Here is a 19,576-nt window from a genome sequence, read left to right as displayed (position 1 = left end):
TATTATTTGTAGTAGTAGCATTCAATTAAAATTAAATTAAATTTGACCTGCTTTAGTTTCACACCTGCATCTCCCACAAAAAGTACTTGCAACACCACATGCGTAAGCACACACGCCACTTTGACTGCCCCATTAGTGTGTCAGTGTCCTGCTGATACAGCAACGGAGTGGGGGAGGTTGGGGCAAGCAGAAGATGCGAGTTTACATTAGTCAGCTTAATGTTGGTGGTAAATAAAACTTTCCGCATGAATTCTAAGTTGATGGATTGTAAGCAAGAGAGTGAGAGACAGAGAAACTTTGTAAATAACCTACAGTATACTTAGAATTAATAGAATAATAAAAACTGTGTCCTTAAAGGATACTATACAATTATACTGGACAACTTTCAGTTTCTTAAATATGTCTTAATCTGTTGAGACAGAAAAAATTTAAACTATCTAACAATACCATTGGCCTACAACAATTTATATTTAGCTGCATACACGGCAGAAAGCCATCTTGTATGAAGCAGCTGTTCAGGTGACCATAAATGTATGTATGTATGGAGGCAATAAGCGAGAGATGAACCTGGTAAAGTTATAGCTTCTTGTCAAAGGTGCCAAAGGCAAAGAGTGAGGTAAGGCCAGATACTAACCCTGGTGGTAGTGGCTGTGGTCTCTCCCAAGTAGTCGTCCTGGTGTTGTGGTCTACATAGTACGTTCTCCCATGTGGGTCTTTCCTCTGCTCCCATCTAAAAGATACAAGTGGTTGATACTTAAATGTCACTTTAAGGTAAATACATCATAATTTTAAATTCAAGTGATATTTAACATGAAACTGGTGGTGGTCATCTTTACCCTGGTGGTAGAGGATCTGGTGCTCCAGCATTGGGGGCCTGTTGTCTGGGCTTGGCCCCATCTGGAGTTACAGTGGCACTGCTACTAGTGCTACCATCACCAGCTCCTGAAGCATTTGTTTCTCCCAGTGCTGGGGAGGGAGAGGAAGATGATGAGGTGGCCGCAGTGGTGGTGGCAGCCCCCGGGGCTGAGGGGGTCACTGTGGAGGGAGCAGCAACAGCAGTGCTATCAGGAGGTTTAGCAGCAGAAGAGGAGGCTGGAGCCTGCGTGGAGGGTGGCTGAGGCTGAGATGTGCTGTCTGGTGGTGGGACAGAATCTGGCGGGACAGCATCTTGACTGCAGTCCTCGTGGTCGTCTGCACGAGACAGCACATCGCCCGTTGAAGCAGATGATGGCCCAAAAGCCACGTCACAGGACTCCCCGTTGACTGCAAGGCAATTCAGACGAGACAATGGTGCGGTTTGAAAGCATGGAATAAACTCTTTCTAAGTCCATCACTTGATGGCTGTGATGTCTCTATCTTACGTATGACTGACTGCACAACAAGTCTAGTAGTCTTGGAATCTACATACATGTGTGTACAAATGCATCTGGATTATAGCATCTAGCTTATCAGCAGGTATTATTCACATTCACAGAAGCAGCTTTTAAATTCACTACATTCATAAACACATAGCTGATAATAGAGAATAGACTAAATGTTGTCTGGAGCTAAAACAGCAACAAAAAGTATCACGTCTTTGTTTTGTGAGGAGAAACATTTGAAACTAAAAGAAGCGAGTCAGACTGTTACCAGTGTACAACGAGGAGAATCTTGGACTGAATATTTTCACTGTTTACACTGGAAGCCCCAAAATGTTGCCCATTGCTCCCAGAGGCTTATTCCTCAACAGACAATAGCTGATGGGCTTAGAGATTGATCAGCAAGTTTGAGCTATTGTCTAAAAAAAAGTGCATGTGAGTACAAGTCCTGGTCTCTGCACCAAAAGTCAGCCTATAAAACTCTCTGTGCTCAATGCAGCAAACTGCTTTTGACCCAGTGGATGTTATAATTTGAAATTCAAACTGGACATTCAAATGCCAATATTCTTGAAAATACCATGAAATCAAATTATCTGATGTCTTGTGTCTGGAAGTATTTTAGATTCATGACAAATGTGACCCATCTTCAGCGTTATGAATAACGCATTCATATTCTTCAGCCAAACTCAGCTTAGTGTTATCAGTGTGCTCTGCCTGTCCTCCTCAGCACACTGCACTTGGCTTATTTTCTCTCTGCTTTCTTTCTGTCTATCCCTCCAGGGAGTTTTCCACAGAGGTGCTGACAGCAGCAGAGATTACAGGCCCAATTTAATGAAAATTAATCTACTGTTCTTCTCTACCGCTCTGTGCATTGACTGAGTGAACCGTGAAGCACCCTGCCCAGGCAATGCAATAACTACCAGCTGAAAATATGCACGTCTATGACCGAGCTGCTCCGATAGTGATCATCAGAACTTTATTGTATACATTCAGTAAGTATTTTGTCCAGTTCTTAAGTGAATCATATTCAGTGATATCATCAGTCTGACAGCAATCATAGTCATAAATGCAAAAAACACAATAAAGCAAATGTGGAAAGTTAAATAACGGTAATTCACACTTACCCGTCCTACTGTCTGTGTCACTGTCTGAGGGCTGGTGGACTGGGGTGGAGTTGGGTGTGGTGTCTCCATTGACAATGTGACCATGGGCCGGGCTGCAGGAGGTAGAAGGCACCGGAGCATCCACACCATTGAAGGCCGAACAAGAATCTGACCTTGGGTCCAAGTCTGTACCATTCACTGTGCTTTAGGCAAGAGAACACAACCATTCATTACCTCTATATTTTACTTGATATAATCTATATGCATTAAGTTTTACAAAAACAATGACGTACATTTTTAAAATAAAACTATAATTATGAAGTCCCAATATCATGGATATCAGTGCTGCCATGTTGAGCTGGTGATGCAATTTGGAGAATCTGACCAAGGTCATGCTGCTTTCACAATTGGAATTTGGATGCAACTGTACTATAGCCCCCTTGTGATGGAAATATTATAGAAGCAATTAGCAGCTCTCTCAATGTGATCAGCTGGCAATGACATGTACTGTGTACACCATACATTTTGGGAAAGTTCAATGGTAACAAAACAGGATAATACCCCTTTAGAAAGGGGCTCCCCACTTGACCGTGTGACAAACTGTACAAACACAAGCTCAAAAGGAATGGAAGAAAAGAAAGGAGGGAAATTCAACAAAGCAAAACAGATCAAGATGAGCAATGTGAGAAAGACCAAGGAGTTAAGATTTCAGAAGAGAAAAATAAACTGAGGGAGGCAGGTTTAAAGGGATGAATGGAAAAGATTAACTTTAACAACTTGTTATCGCACCATCAATCGTTTTCTCCTCTGCCTTCACATTTGCAGCAGAATTAGAACTTGTTTTTTTTTAATCAGACAACACTGTAGGCTGCTGAAGGATGCCGAACTGTAAAAGTAAGAGCCAGGTTTCACTACTTTTGCAAGACGTTTTTTATTTTATTTGCTTATGCTGCAGGCATTGTCAGTCAAATCTGATCAAACCACAACCCCACAGTCCAGATGGAAAGGATAAACTGGGTTTCATTGTGTTGAACTTGGAAAAAATATCTAACAATGTGTCTTTTTTGCTTCAAAACCTCTTCTTCATTTTTTCATAAATATTTAATATTGTAGAGGATGAAAGAGTAGTAAACTAATGTAGAACCTTTTTGTATTTTGAATGCAGACTAATGCAGGTTTTTTTTCCATTAATTGATGTATGGTTTGCATTTGTGCTCTGCCATTTTTTGCAGTAATAATATTTGATTCAGCATTTTTTAACTTTACCAACTGTGATGTAAAATGTAATCTAAAAGATTAACTTATTACTGACCTCAATGGTCTGATTTAATTTCTGTTTTTATTGTTACATATTAAATATGTATTTTTGCTTTTCTCCTTATTTGTGTTTGATCTAGCTCTTATTTTAAAATGTTCAAGGGATGTACTGAAATATTAAGGGGACTCAAGCGAGGGGAGACACTAAGTTTTAAATACTTCCCTGCTCGTGTCTTGCAGTCCTCTCAGCAACGGCAATGCGGAGGTAAGGCACCCACAAACATCTTAATCCCTCCTCCCCACCAACCTCTCATCTGATGCTACGAGCAGACGTGCCTCCTTTGTGGCTTTCCAATAAAAATCCCGTTAGCCTCATTGAAGGGCACTTTGAAAGTGTGACTGATAACAGAATAAAGCCTCACGAATATGAGCAGGGGGATAAAACAGATTGAGAAGACACAGAGAGACAAAAGTCAGACCTCTGTGATGTTCAAAAAAGTTTAAACGTTTTTTTTTTTTAATGAGATGAACAACTAAAGAAAATAAGTATCATAAACTGACCTTCACATAATCCTATAGGGCACATTTTAAGACAATAATGCAAACACACAACACTTGCCGGCCTGTTGGGATTCTGCTATTTAAATAAAATGTCACAAAATCTGTGGTTCATTTAGTTTGTTTACCTGTTAGCAGCCCTTGAGGAAGAGGACGATGAGTCTCCATTTTCATGGATGGCATCACCATTCTGCTGGACTTCTGGGAAGAATTGGAAAAACAATGTACAATTTCTACAGTATTTGTATTAGTGTGAGGTTTTATTTGGCATTTCACACTTCTAATTTATCTTGTTTCCCCACTGACTGTCATTCACTAGCTACATATGGTACACAAAAAAAGAGAATCCCAACCAATTCAAAACATAATTATTGATCTCACTGGTGCCATTTGCAGCATTGCCATTGGTAAGCTGTGCTGGTTCCTCCTGGTCGGTAATGGTCAGTCCATCTAGGTAGACAGTCAGCTCCCCAGCAGGCACAGACACTCCCTTCTGCTCCACACTCAGCTTCAGCACCTCCTTCACATTCTCCACTGCAGAGCCAAAGCAGAGATGTCATGGGAGGAGGAATTATAATGTGAATGGCACAATCAAGAAAAGCACAAAGCCATCCATTAGAATATGTGTTATGTTCATAAAAGAATAAAATCACACTTATCTGCAGTGTTTGATATCAGACAACAAACTGGCTACTAACGTTCGTTGATTAATAGTGCTACTACTTTTAATCAACCAGAGGCCAAACAAGCAAACCAAATCTTGTGCGCCATCTTTATCTTGGAGACTGATATGATCTGACATTTCCAAGAATTGTATTCTATTTAATCTACAATGTTTATTGTCTTTGTACTATAGTATCACATCATTGGAATACATGATAACAATGTACAAAGACCCAAGTACCAAAAAGAAACAAAAGGTTCAGAATGTATGGCCCTGATGTTGACAAGTCTAATCAAATCATATCTTAATGGATTCTATTAAAATACAGTTTAGTATATCTGATATTTGATGTATTCATCATACATTTTCTGTCATGCTGCTCCAGTGCTTGCATTAAGTCCAGTGTGGCTTTGCCCAGCAGAGCATCTGCTTTCAGGGTGTTGTGACTCCATACTTTGAAATCCACCTTTGTGTGCGGTGTTACACTCCTAGATGGTCAGAAACACACAAACAAACAGCATTATTGTCAATATTTCTATCAGATTCTTTTTTGAATAGAATATATGAATAGAATATACAAGTTTCGTAGCATCTATGCTTCTTGTTCTTCTCAAACCCATTTGAATCATATGGTCAAAACAACAAAACAAGTTCAATACCAAGTATATAGCTGGACTGTGTAAAGTTGGCATTTCAGTCATAGCTCAGATCCTTCCGCAACACAGTGTGTCTGTACTGTGACGATAGCCGGTGTTAACTCAGCATTAACACAGGTAGTTTCTGCTTTAGCTGTGCATGTACCTGTGACAGGCATGCATTTCTCATATGGTAAACACCTGACAACCAGAGGTCAACAGAAACCAGCTGAACTCATTACGAATGTGATAGTAATTGTTCACTACAAATCATTTTGAAAAAGCACCAAACACTAAGAAAAGTGTGAGTGTATCTATATTTGCGAGGACCAATTAAGGTTCAAAGCCATTGAATGGTCTCTTTGAAGACAGTCAGGAGACAGAGACACTTACTCAAGTGTTTGTAGGGCTGTCTCCACTGTTACAGCCAAAACAATGTAACAAAACAACAATTTAAATGAGGCTCATACTTTCAATTTCTCTGTTTTCTAACCTTTGTTCCACTTCCAAAAAATCTCACAAGAGTAACTTGTCCTTGCTACAGGTTGAGCGACTGATCACTCTGCTCACACAAAGCTGCCTCTTTGTGTTTTCTGTACCCTCTCACAAAATGAACACTACACAGGCAGAGTCACAGTATTAATGGTTAAGCACATCAGCCTAGAGAGAAGCAGCTAGGATTACAGCCTAAACCTGGTTTAGGCCCCAGTATACAAAAGATTCACAGAGCGAAGTTAAGTCCATGAAGAAAGCAGCACTCTGGCTCAACAATAATTACCCAATCAAGACAATTAGCATTTACAAGGAAATGTCTTTGGCATTTGGCAGACATTCAGAAGTCAAAGAGCTGCAAATGGCTGCTATGTTCAGGCTGCAGGCTCAAATAGTGTCTCAAATGACACAAAGATCTCTGTGTGTTGTTGTACAGCATTTTTCCTTGTTCTAATAATTATCAGATGAGCCGCCCGAGGGATTTTCTGGTCATATTAAGAATTTCAAAAAACGACATTTTTAAAACTTGTTTCAAAAGCCTTCTGTTTGTTGCATACAGTATGCAGTTCATTTTCTGACTAAAAGCGCTCCCCGGAAAGAGGAAAGAACTGTTGCTCTTTTTCCCCTCTCAATTGCTTTTTACATGAAAGCAGACAATTTAGGATTCCAAACTTTTTCCAAGGAAAATTCTATTTAGATGGATTATGAGAGGATGGATTGTGGTACTGTGGATTCACATTGTGCCTAATTTTATCTTTGCTAAATAATAAAGGTTGGTTAAAGAGGTTTCATTAGTTAGTCTCAATTATTCAGTTCTGGAGCACAATGCTATCATGGACAACTATATTTAAAGGAAATAACACACTAGATGTGTTTAACATATGAAGCCTCTCTCAGCAGGTAACTGGAAGCGCTCCATTTAGTGCGGGAGAGGGGTGATGTCTGTGTAGAGCATGCAGGAAGCAGCACTCACCCGCTCTCTGTGAAATCACACCTTCACATACTGTCTCAATCATGCATGACCGACTGTATATTATGGAACTGGCAAGGTTAAGTCTGGTGTCCGTTTAATATGATTTGGACATTACACACATACAGCTGTTTCAAGTAAAGCAGCTCCTGACACACACAGATTCACAGAGTAGGAAAATTGCTGCATCTTACAGAGTGAGCCTCTCATCCCATTTAGGACTGGAGGAGCTGTGAGACTTCACCGTACGGCGCGACTCCCCCTCCGCTGTCACCTCCACATAAATGGCAGTCCCAAACAGACTCTTCTTCCTCTTGATCTTGGCACAGGAAACTGGGAGTACAAGAGGGAGGCAAAGAAACAAGTGGAGATCTTTACTTAAATATTTTCACTATAAAGCCAACAGGTTTCCAGTCATTAAAAATATGATATATTTTTAAAACCTTTTTGAAGAAAAAATCATTTTCACACAGTAAGTCTGTTGACATGGTGCGTCAGTAAGCTCTGAGGGAGTTATACGCTTTAGAAACTCTGGCCATGCCGTTATCACACATCACAGCCTGCTGTGTTTGGACTCACCAATGGCATGAAGCTGTGACGTTCCTCTGTGGTTATGGCTAGACTCTGCTCTGGATGAGGCTGTGGCCATGTCATACACCACAGTGGGAAACCTTCAGAAAACAAACACATGATCCGACAGACAAAGAAAGTCAACTCAAGTCTCATTTTATTTTCAAAGCATGCTGAAAAAATTCAAGTTAAACAAAGGGCTGTGCAATCAAAATAGGAATAACTTGTTTAAAAGACAAAAAATGCAATAATAATAGAAGCAATAAGACGACAATTATGTAAAAAGCAACACTCATATGAATGAGAAGCCAAAGGAATACAGAAGAGTAAGAGCAAGGTACGACCACCTGTGATAAGAGACAGAGCTGGATTAAACTGGGTTTAATAACCAATTTCATCAATTTGATCAATTTAAAATCACTACCCGATATCATACTCAGATGTTGAAGGTGGAACATAGGTCCATCAAAGGCACCACCAAATATCAGGATGTCAGTTTAACTAATTAAAATAACAACATTTAAAGTCATCCAAGCATTGATGTATTTTTGATTCAAAAGGCAAGCCCATCCCAAACAGTGGAACGAGACGCCATTCTCTAAGGAAAGCTTTTAAAGAGAACCCTGAGGGACTCCACAAGGGAGAGGCCCTAAGGACACAGTCACCGATGCTGACAAAAAAATGTCTGGTAGACAAGTAAGACCTGATTCTCTCTAGTGGTGCCTTTCACCTTAACACAGTGCTCTAGGCGAGGTGAGGATCATATGTTTTACTGTGACGAATGCAGCTGTGAGATTTAAAAGCTTAAGAATGGTAAAAGCCTTTGAGAGGCTTGCTAATAAAATATCAAGTCTTTTGAAAGTTCACTGGAACACCTGAAGAATCCATGCATGATTTAAAAAGATGCATTGCAATTGTCAGTAAACTTCAAACACAGGGCACATAGCCAGCACATTCACAAATAAGAAACAGGTGAACTCTACAGGGTTTGAGTACAGTTGAGAAGTCTGAGGACTTGATTGCAACTGCTGTTTGAGCTTCATCCTTAATACTGTAATAATGACAGTGATATGTCTGTATATTGTCTGTCCTTTTTACAAGTGATGTAGGGCTGGCCACTAAAACTAACTAAAACACTGCTGGCCCCATTTCACTCTACTGTTTTAGTCTAAATAGGCAGAAACTGAGAGTCAATGATGAAATGATGATGCAGTCACCCACAGTTGTTGACTGATTAGATCTTATCTTAACTACCAGCAGTGAATGAAAACAGTCCTAGCACTTACTGTCAGAAACAGTTCCACCTCTTTGTCCAAGGAGAGAAAACCCTGCTTTTACTTTTCGCCATTTGCGTTCCTTGTTAGTAGCATTTTCAACTAAGCAACCAACTGCAAATAGACAATCTGCTTCCTGTTTACACTGTCATACGTAGGGAGGGAGAGAGAGAGAGAGAGTGGGGGGGGAGAGAGAGAGAGAGAGAGCCTTTGAAAAAAACCTACAGTAAACTTGGCATGAGTAGAATCATAAACCCTGAGTGTCCTTAGAAAACACCAATATACTTCATTGGACTTCTGGCACAGTGGCTATATTAATTTATCAATACACTTTATTATGTGATGTGACTTGCTTTCATATGCTCCAATCATTTAAAACACTACGTTACAGATCTTTTTGAGAAGTACAAAACATTGGATCATTATGAAACTGTGACAGAACATGTTAAACCATGGCAGTCATGACAATGTAGGTAGGAAATTAATGGAAAACACTGTGGAGGCCTTTTGATCTGTTCATTCTGTTACTCTGCAGGTGTGTGATGATGTGTGAATCCTCAAGTTCTATTGTTTATGTTGAGAAATGTAAGGGTAAAAATTAACCCATAAATTATAATAACATTTTCAACAGACACTCTAAATAGAAAATTTTAATCTGGTCGACTAACGGACATCAGCTATTTGTGAGAATTTTTTCTAATTACTTAACACACGTAATATTTACCAGTACTCTAAATCATTTTGTAATATATTAATACTTCATTAACATAATGCTGGGGGAAAAATTATGTATACTTACAACTGGTGTGTGCTGCTAGACCCTCTGGTTCAGCCTACTCCGTGTCCCATGGTTCCTCTGAAACAGAAAAGGAGCTCACTTTTAGGAAAAAGCAGGCACAACAAGGACCTAACAGCGATTTGTTCATACAGTAGGGCTGTCAAAATTGCTCCAAAATGACGTTCGAATATTCGCTCTAAAAAAACACATATATTCGAACCATTCGAATATATGCGCATGCACAATGTGCATTATGTCAATAATGGAGGACAAACTAATACAACGAGACATAACTACTTGTATAGGTATTTTTTATCTCAGTTTTAACATAAAACATACCTACACATTACAAAATAAGTAAATGAACCAACCGTAAAACTTAGACTGTAAAAAAAGACTGCTCCGTTGCTCGCCCCCCCCCTCTCTCTATGCGCGATGAGCATACTGATTTAAATAAACAATCTGTTAATAACGGTCGGTAATAACCATAGCCTGTAAAGGTAATAACAGGTCTCTGTGGGTGATGTGAGCTGAAGGTAGTGGGAATGTATGTTGCGAGTTTAGGGGGCACGAAAGCCAGAGCTGTAGTGGGTGTGTATGTGAGTGAGTGAGTGAGTGAGTGAGACTGCTGCCTGCTGAACAGCGGGTCGCAGGAAGAAGGATCTGAAGTGCCCGTGTTTCGGCTACAAAACTCCGCCAAACCGATCCGAAACCAGCCCAAATTTGTATCCACCCGCCTGGAAACCCTGTTCGCGTCTCACTTTCAGCAGTGAGTGACGCTGTGCAAGTGCAACTCCTGCGGCCTGACCTGTCATGCAATGCGCCCACTCGCAAAACAGCCGCTGATGTGTTTTTTTCCAAAGTCGAATATTAATTTTCACAATCGAATATTCGTTTTGTTTAAATATTCGAATATATATTCGAATTTAGAATATTCGTTGACAGCTCTATCATACAGTCCATTTTGTAAATGTTGATCTAGCAGATCAGCTTGGGGCATCCCTAATTGGACTAATTAAATGTGCCTTACACGCACTCAAAATGACTAGCGGAAGAGTGAGACATATATTCAAGAGCCTCATGAAATACATGAATTGAAAAAAGACAAAACTGAAAATTGTAAATTTGCCAGAAGTAAAATCATAAGTCAGAGTTCCAGGGTGATGACAACGAAGTTACACAGTCACTTAATCAGAAAGTTCTGATTTATTGCAATCTTCATGATCTTTGAACTGCCAGCACAGTAGAAGAGGCCCACCAGAGCCTTAGATATTTTAACTCCCTGTGCATTTGTCTAGTACTGCATTGCAGTTGGTCAAACAACTAAAACCTTGCTATCCTCCTCCAAAATATCTTATGAAGACAACCGACAACGTAGAAAGATTGGATGTGACAAGTTAATGGATGAAGTACTTCTGGACAGTTCACCATGATCACCACATGATTCATCCACCACTCTTTACAAATGATGGTATCCATTTAATAGGATAATACAGACAACATGTTTAATTGCACAAGCTCCTACAACTTCTGTCCACTGGGAAAGAAATCCTAACAGCAGCATGATCATTGCAAGTCTTCAATAGTTACTGCATGTGGTTTAAAAAGAGACATTTCAAGACTGCAGTTGACTTGGTGGACATTTTGGGATGTCCCACTTCTAGGTTACACCTCATCATGTCGGCTTAAAATCTGTCAAAATTTTAACCTATGTGGATCATTTTTTAAAGTAAAGTAAAATCTAACAGACAGGTGGATCTTTTCATGCAAGTGACAGCATGTTTGAGCTGAAATAATTAGTCACAAAATGTCTTAGATGAATATAAAATGAGTTGGCAATTACCTAAATAAGTAATTAAATTATTTCTCTGTACAAAATTTACAATTTCTTAAAATGTGTATTGGTTTTTGCAGGTTCTTTTTTTAAACAATGATGAAGTGAGTGTACTCTGGATCTTGACTGTTGTTTGAGTAAAACTAGAAATGTAATATTTTACTTAAGTTGCTTGTCTAATTTATGTGACAACTCAGTGTGAGAATCTCTACTTTATTTTGCTGGCATTTAAAATTGCAACAGAAGCCCAAAAAAAGCAGTCGACTGAGAGGAAACACTGTTTAACCGTGTATGTTGGGTCTGTTCCATTTTTACTTTTTTCCCTGCCTCTAGTAAGAAAGGTTAGGACTGCTAGTATAGTGGTGTACTTGCTTACAAAATAAGTTGCACCCATTTTACTGCAAGAAAATGTGTTTCATATTTGTGGTGCATTTGCGTACAGCCAATGCTTTTTTGAGGGGAAGTTGTTGACAGACCTTAAAAACTGTACTCATATAGTAGTGCTGCACAGAATATCAAAACCCATAAGGTATCGGAATAGCCTTCTATTATAAAGTTTTAGTGCTTTGTGAATGACAGTACTTCCACTCCCAGCAGGCATGGAGGGAGTGCCTGATAAGCTTGAGCTTACCTTCGTTTCAAGGCTGATATAAATGGGTAAGAGGAGGATGTAAATTAATTTTAAGATGGACACACAAAAGATCCTGCTGGTATGCTTGTACACACAGCATGTTAACAGCAATGTTGCTTTTGTTTGTTTTCTTGCTAGATATTAAGTCAGCAGTTAATGTTTGCATTTACTGTGAGCTAATCAGCAACGCCAACTTAAGTCGTTTTCAAACATGAACTCCAGAGAATGACCGCACAATGGGGTCCGGACTTTCTCGAATTTGAATTTCACATAGGAACAATGCATTTTCAGATTCTTTCACACATGCACAGCGCAGCGGGAGGTTCTCTGCTCAAATGCGTTCACAACAGCAACACATTCTCCGTAGGATTCAGATGAGGTGGTGGTGGAGGTGGTGCAGCAGCAGGCAGGGTGTAACATATTAATTGATTAAAAAATAATCGTAAGTGCAGCCCTAAACATATCACATATTCCGATGAGAAATAGCAGCTAGTAACAGTGATAATGCTAAATCAAGCTATTCACAAAGCAATAGCTCGACAGGCAGGGAGACGTGACCTGTATGCACCCAAAATTATCAACTGGCCAACACGGGTTCAACCTCATGTCGCTGCACTGATTGTGGTTGAAACACTAGCATGTATGAAAATCCTGCTTTCTGTTTATTAAGTCATCATTCTGCTTCTCGATCGTCTGTAATGGATATCCTACTTGAAACTCTAAACATATGTTTAGAATATACATTAATCAGAGTTATTAGACAGCAGAAAGAATTTGGCCTGCAGTCTGAGAGTAGTTATGCAACGCAGCTTGAAACAGAATACATCAAAGTATTTCTTTTTTATAGGTTATGTCCTTATGAGTTATTTCAGTAAAATAATCAAGTTTTTCCACTACTTTATTTTTTACATAATTCACCTTCACACAGAACTTACTGAATTCCTGTCAGTTGAGTGTAAGTGAATATCATATCGATTCATATTCGATGGTCACATGAAAAATAAATGAAAGTACACAAAAAGACTATTAAACAGATAGAAAATGAGGCAAATGTGCGCTTCTTTTGCAGAAATTACAAGTCTATGGTGTCAGTAAATTTTTAGTAAGATATTCTTTTAAAAACAACAATAAGTTTAATGTGGATGAACTCTACATTGTATATTCACTGTCTTGAAAATACACTGTTAAATCTAAAACCACACTCAAATACACAGTTGAGTATCTACACAAACTTCTTTCATAAGTAACAGCCATTTGCTCTGCATTTATATCATACTTTTGTCATTTTTATTACAGTCGGTTGAGCCTGAAGGACACAGATGTGATCACCATGTGCTGTCTCCAGTGGCAAAGAAGAAAAAGGAACACTGGATTGTTATCATAAAAGTGTTAGACAGCTTTTCAATTGCAACTATTTAAGTCAATCATAGTCATACATTTAATACTTTTAATAGTTTTATGAATGCAATATTTGACGTAAATTCAAATAAACTGTTGCTTGTGGAGTAGTAATAACTAGTTTTTGATATATAAAACAGTTTAGACTAAATATACTTCACAGTAAAAGCTCAGTATCAAATTCTTCAATGGACCAAACGTTCCATAGAGATCAGCAGATTTTTTGGGACATTTGTTTAAAACCAATGCAGGACATTCAATGAGAAACTAGATCTGCACACTGAGTGCTTGTGCAGGCCCCTATGAGACATCATTTAAGTGAGATGTTGTAACATCCGAGAATATCTCGTGTATACTGTAGATCACATCGCTAGCTGATTAGCAACACAGCATAGCAATTAGCCATGCTTCTTAGCCTTAGTTAATGAAGTAGCATCAAGCTAGCAAGGTGTGTTTCAGAAAAGAGTCTTCATTCGGCCAAGCTCAGCTCCACTCACGCTCTACCTCTATGCCCATATTTCAAATATGCAAAAATGTAGGCACTCACTTTGAACTTCAAAATTTCTCTTTGGGAATCTGTTGGTTATGTCACAGAGGCTATGTCCGTCTATGCTATCTAAACTTAGATAATGACATGTAGGGAGCTGATCGCTCAGTCAAGGTTTAGAAAAATATGGTTCAAAACTCACATTTTTTAAGATATCTAAAAAAAATTAGAGGGCTAAAGAGAGAATCCAAAGCTTACATAATTATTCCACATTATTTTATGTCACATGATAAGTGATGTAATGAGAAAGTCACAGTGAATTTAGAAAATTACAGCATGCATAGTTAAAACAGGGTTTGAACTGCCCCTCTGATACTATATATTTTCTATATAGTTCTGTTATATTTGAAAATGATATATAAAGATAACAGGGTCTCTTCCAGATTCTGTCATCTAATTTTCCTAATATTTAGGTTTTTGCCTTGACATTGTTTCAGTATTGTGTAAAAATGTTTAAGAAGGTCGAAAGAAAGAAATATTATTAGGGTCCTCCAGTTTCCTAACACACACAACTAGGCCTATACACATAGTATCAGGGTTCCCCACTTTGGAATACAGCTGATGAGGCTATGTCATCGCTTACATGAACAGGATTGAAGTCACTTTTCAAGCATACACCACAAATCCATAAAATGGGGGGGGAAAAACACAGAAATAAAACAAGTCATAGTCTCAATAAATGTTATAGTAGCAGGCATCAGGAGAAGGTTCTCATCAGTCCATTTAGACCACAAAGAGTTTCACTGCTGCAAATTTATAACTGCACAGTCCTCAGTAAAGAGACAGCGATTGTGCCTTTAAATGTCCCCGTATAAAGGGAAATCTATTAACAGTTTGTCACCAAGCTCTTTACCTAGGTTTTCGATTCACACTACTATTCCTTATGTTGGCATGACACACCAGTTTCACACAGTGGTGACAGGCTCTTTCTCCTTGCTGTCAAAAGGTGAAAGCAAAAATATTGAAGAGCCATCCAGCAAGAGTTTTTTCTTAAGTGACAGCTTCTTGTTTGCATCTACCTACCAGGGTGACAACAAACTAAACACTATGACAACCAGGATGCTAACTAATGGTCCTAAAATACAATAGCCAGGAGTGTACAGAAAACCCTCCTCAGCCACTGAAATAAATGTTTCACCATTTTGTTTCCCATACCCACAAAAGTTGAATGGAGACAACCTTTATTGAAAGTGATTCCCATCAGGTATTAACGGAAGCTGGGCTCAGACTGCCGGAATTTCAGGCTGATTTAACCATTGACTAGGTTGCCCTGAGAATCAAAGGAGGATCCTTGTTTGCTACTGCTGTAGGTTACAGAGCTGTTCTTGGCTCTGAACAGCCCACAGAATCATAGGAGCTGCCCTGATAATCATCAAAAATGTTTGATATTTATGATTTCAAATTAGGATGATTGCACCAGTAGTGTCAGAGTGGAACCAAGCTTTTGAAACGGTGACCACAAAACAAACTACTGTAAGATTGTGGCAGACAGCTGAGTTGCAGGAAAGACTTGTCGAGATGTTTGTCTACATATATTAAACTGCCAATTCAAATCTAACCTCCAGTTCTCGTTGAAAAAATAGGCAGGCCATGTTGACCACATCACACCAACCATTTTCTCATTCAGACTAGTTTCTACAGCTTTTGATTTATATCACTGCAACCCAGCAAGGTGTCACACTAAGCCAGTTTCCATTGTGTTTGTTTTGTTTGCACCTTCGTCCTCATGAGATCATGTCAGAGAGGTGACATGAGGAGGAGCGTCACTCCTGGACTGGAGCAATGATCTTAACAATATCGTGAAGTGTGTGATGTGCCAATATTTTCAACTCTTGGAGTGTGTGCACATTTTGATTAGAAAGAGGAATATCTGCAAAGATTCCCCTCTAATGTGTGATAGAAAATCGGTCTGGATTCTGTAATCTGGGCCAAGTATAAGTCCATATTTACTGTGTTACCACTGTGCTACCCTGTCTTTGCCTGTGTGGGACTCTTACAGTGCAAGTGTTACATTGTTCCTGTCCTATGCTTACCTGTGTCTTATCTCAGGTATTGTGCACAAACACCAGAAACTAAATGTCAACACATCTAAAAGTTAAAAGATGTCCCATGTTTTTTTCTCTTCTCATGTCAAAATCCGGTGAGCAACACCATGGTTAATTCAGTAATAAAGGAGTAGACTGTCTACACTTAACCATCCATAGCTTACAAAAGCATGTTATTTCAAACGCTAACACTGATCATAAACACACTACATAACAAAACAGAACATAACTCTGGCATGATTAACGCACACTGGCTAACTTTGGATAATCCACTGACATGCTAATGTTAGCTTATAAACTAACTACTAGCCTTCTTGTGGTAACCGTATAAAATCTTGGCCAGTGTTTTGTAAACTTGTGATTGCATACGTGCAGCATCTGTCAGATGAGGCAGGCTAACTACATGTAGCCACCAACAAACTAGCCAGTTGGCTACAGAGCAAAATCTCCTTTCAGTGTTGTTTGTTGCAGTAACTAGCTTAACGCTAGCTGACTTTCCCTACTAGCGTTACGATATCCAGCTGGCTAACCAGATAATATCGTCTTCACACACATTAAACAACACAACGCGTTGGTTTAATCTTTAGCAACACAACAGACACGGCTGGTTTAGCAAGCTAAAGCCACAAACCTAGCTATTATCCGCCAGCTAGCCGACGTGCTAACTGACTTAGCTACTTAGCAGCCGTGCTAATTGTCCGCCATCACGGAGCTAGTCAGTTTGGTTCATGTTAACTCAGACTTGGCATCATTTCTTTCTGACACTACGAGGAAGTTGTTTGCTTGAGCCGGACAAGCGGTGGTGTTTTCGCTTACCCGTGGCCCCACGTCCTGCCCACTCTGCGTGTCTCTGCGGCTCTCTAACGTGACGGTTGTCGGTAAAATACCCAACCAGACAGGCCCCACAGTCCGCTACGGGTCTCTTGCCATCTCTGAGCAGGAGCCTCCGACCGGCGAACAGTCGGACGACAGGCGCGCCACCCCAAATACTGCTGTGTAATAACACGGGACACGAGTCAGACCCAGTCAACACTGGACATCATGTTATTTCTGCAAAACACTGCTGTCACCTACACATACACGAGTCTGATCGTGTGAATGTTTTATTACAACTGTGTAAACGATCACACCGAGAATCACATGTTAGTGATTCATGTTGTACTTTTCATGTTTTTCTCAAATATGTCTTATTTTAACTCTCGTGATACATCAGTTCATTTTTCAGTTTCTCCTGCAGCATATTACGGTGGTTCCCAGCCTGAGTGACCAGGAACCCAGGGCGTCTCAAAATACATCTGAAGGGTCACAAGGAAGAAAGCAATAATACTAATAATAAACTTTATTTATATTTTCAATTTTCAAAAACAGAGTTTAGAAAGTAGTGAGAGAAAGAAAAGTAAATATCCAAAGAATGGAATATGTTGCCAAGGCAGATAAGAGAAGTAAATAGTTTTTTACTGGTTGGCTGAAGAAATTGATTATTGATAATCAGATATGTGCACATTAGATGACTGACTGCCTACAGACTTTTGCTGACTGCCTGCAGTTTGTCTTTGGTTTTTACTTGCTGTGGTTTGTCTCATATGTTGTGTTGTTACTTATTGTTATGTTGTTTTAAGGGACAACAGATGAAAATGTGCCTGTTGAGCTAAACTCAGGCTTTTTTACAGTCATTTTGCTGTTGATTAATGAGCATTGTCCCTGTCAAACAAACACATTAATGAAACAAATGAAAATGAAATATAAGAGAAATAACAATTAGCAGTAAAAAAAAACAAACATGTAAACATGACATCACATGAAAGCCTGTCTATAAAAATGGGGTTTAAGAAGTGATATAAAGTAAGTTACTGACTCTGCGAGGTAGGCCGTTCCAAAGCCGAGGGGGCCACGATATTGAACAGAACTTTCCATGGTACAACTTTCAGTAGTATTGTGTGTTTTGTGTCTTCCAGCAAAAGCATGGCAAGTGTAAACTCTCCTTTCCTAAATAAACAGGTTTGAGGTGGAAAATCCATAGTTTACAGTGAGGTTCATACCATCATTCCGTTGCTCAAGTATTGTTTTGCCTTCGGCCTGTTAACTGTTGGCTGCCCTCTTGTATATTGAAATTGTCTGCAAAGAATGAAACCACACTGGAAGAAATAGGAAGGTAGCTTAAACCATCTCCCCTTTTTAGTAACTGTAGAGAGACAATTTGAAAGATTAAGTTTAGACTCATTCTGCAAGTCTGATTTGATATTTTAGCTCTTTTAGCATTTCTATCCACTCTATAATGATGATCTTAATGATGGACCATCGTGACCATGTTGGCGGACCGTGGATCATGAGTTAACATTGATACACCTCTTCCTTTATTTTTGATGCTGTCTTTCCTCATCAATGTTAGAAATATTGTTATTTTAATGATGTGTACTGCTACTCCCAGCACCCTCACACGTGTCTCTCTCTGAAGTTTGAGATTTGCACACTTTTCTTGTCATGTCTAATTACTATACCTGAATTACTGATTTCTACTGGAACCAGATGTCTTAACTTTCCCAAATGCTTTCAAAATTATTATCAAAACGAATGTATTAAAAGAGAACAAGGCCAGTTTCCACCTCCTGGTGAAGGCAATCAGTGGCTGGAGGAGACAGATGGTTACACAGAGAAGAGAGCAGATAACCCTCTAGAACCAGGAGATGAACTGTGGGCCTTGCTGGACACCACACACCTAGGGAATCCATAGAGGTGAAAAACATGGGATAACATTGATGGTCTCCTTGGTGTAAAACAACAAAGCTAAGGGTTGAAGTAAACCATCTTGGAAAATCTGTCAACCACAGTGACCGTCAGAGGAGGTTCAACCTTATGAGAGTCCAAAGAGTCAGCTCAGGGGTAATGAGGCAAAGGGAGTACAACTATAGATATGGGCCACTGCGCAACAGCACTGACCTTATTGGTCTCTATCTGAATGTTGTTCTCTGTGCCTCCCTCTCTGGGGCAAATAAAGATACAACAGGTGTTCTCCAGGGATAGACGTACCTGGGATCAAGTTGATCAAGCAATCGTAGGTCAGAGGGAGGCGAGGGGAGAGGCGGCTAGACTTATTTCAAACCTCCTTGAGGTCAACCCTACAGAAAGGGCACTGGACACATCTGGTAAGTCAAAGATGAAGGCGAATGACGAGGCAGGAATACAAAAAATGTTCTGCTTATCTGCTTATCACATACTTCTACGTTGTTCTCTCAGGAGGTTTAGTCTGAGCCTCGACTGCTCAGATTCTCCTCAGAGCTCTCCCACTGACTGGGATTTCCTGATGCCTTCGTACAGTGGCTGGCATGGACCCACATCGCTCTTTCATGCTTTGGTCAGCAGGATCAGGAACGGCCCTTGATTGACTGATTTTATTTGACAATTTCATAAAACCAAAACACAAGCATTGCCAGGGAATTTAGTGCATTTGGAAAATGATAACAC

At 39.5% G+C, this 19,576-nt stretch overlaps 1 protein-coding gene across 4 annotated transcripts in view; it reads right to left on the bottom strand.

The window, feature by feature from the left end:
• The window catches only part of LOC109629755 (NEDD4-like E3 ubiquitin-protein ligase WWP1), a 30,529-nt gene extending 13,299 nt beyond the window's left edge, over nt 1-17,230 (bottom strand). Inside the window, exons 1-11 of one of the 4 annotated variants that reach the window (XM_020087631.2) lie at nt 16,931-17,102; nt 9,681-9,737; nt 8,894-9,026; nt 7,617-7,708; nt 7,232-7,370; nt 5,304-5,428; nt 4,658-4,810; nt 4,405-4,477; nt 2,483-2,664; nt 837-1,263; nt 635-730 (exon numbers count right to left, since the gene is read on the bottom strand). In XM_020087631.2, the coding sequence (XP_019943190.2) occupies nt 635-730; nt 837-1,263; nt 2,483-2,664; nt 4,405-4,477; nt 4,658-4,810; nt 5,304-5,428; nt 7,232-7,370; nt 7,617-7,686 (1,265 nt within the window). In that variant the 5' untranslated portion in view covers nt 7,687-7,708; nt 8,894-9,026; nt 9,681-9,737; nt 16,931-17,102. Of the gene's footprint in view, nt 1-634; nt 731-836; nt 1,264-2,482; nt 2,665-4,404; nt 4,478-4,657; nt 4,811-5,303; nt 5,429-7,231; nt 7,371-7,616; nt 7,709-8,893; nt 9,027-9,680; nt 9,738-16,930 lie in introns of all 4 variants that reach the window. The other 3 variants (XM_069513084.1, XM_020087630.2, XM_020087632.2) reach the window with 3 other exon arrangements.
• Between the last annotated feature and the right edge of the window lie 2,346 nt (nt 17,231-19,576).

This window comes from Paralichthys olivaceus, chromosome 17, assembly GCF_024713975.1.
Source record: "Paralichthys olivaceus isolate ysfri-2021 chromosome 17, ASM2471397v2, whole genome shotgun sequence".
Taxonomy (NCBI): domain Eukaryota; kingdom Metazoa; phylum Chordata; class Actinopteri; order Pleuronectiformes; family Paralichthyidae; genus Paralichthys; species Paralichthys olivaceus.
The sequence above is the reverse complement of the archived record's forward strand: the minus strand, read 5'-3'. Positions and strand labels throughout refer to the sequence as shown.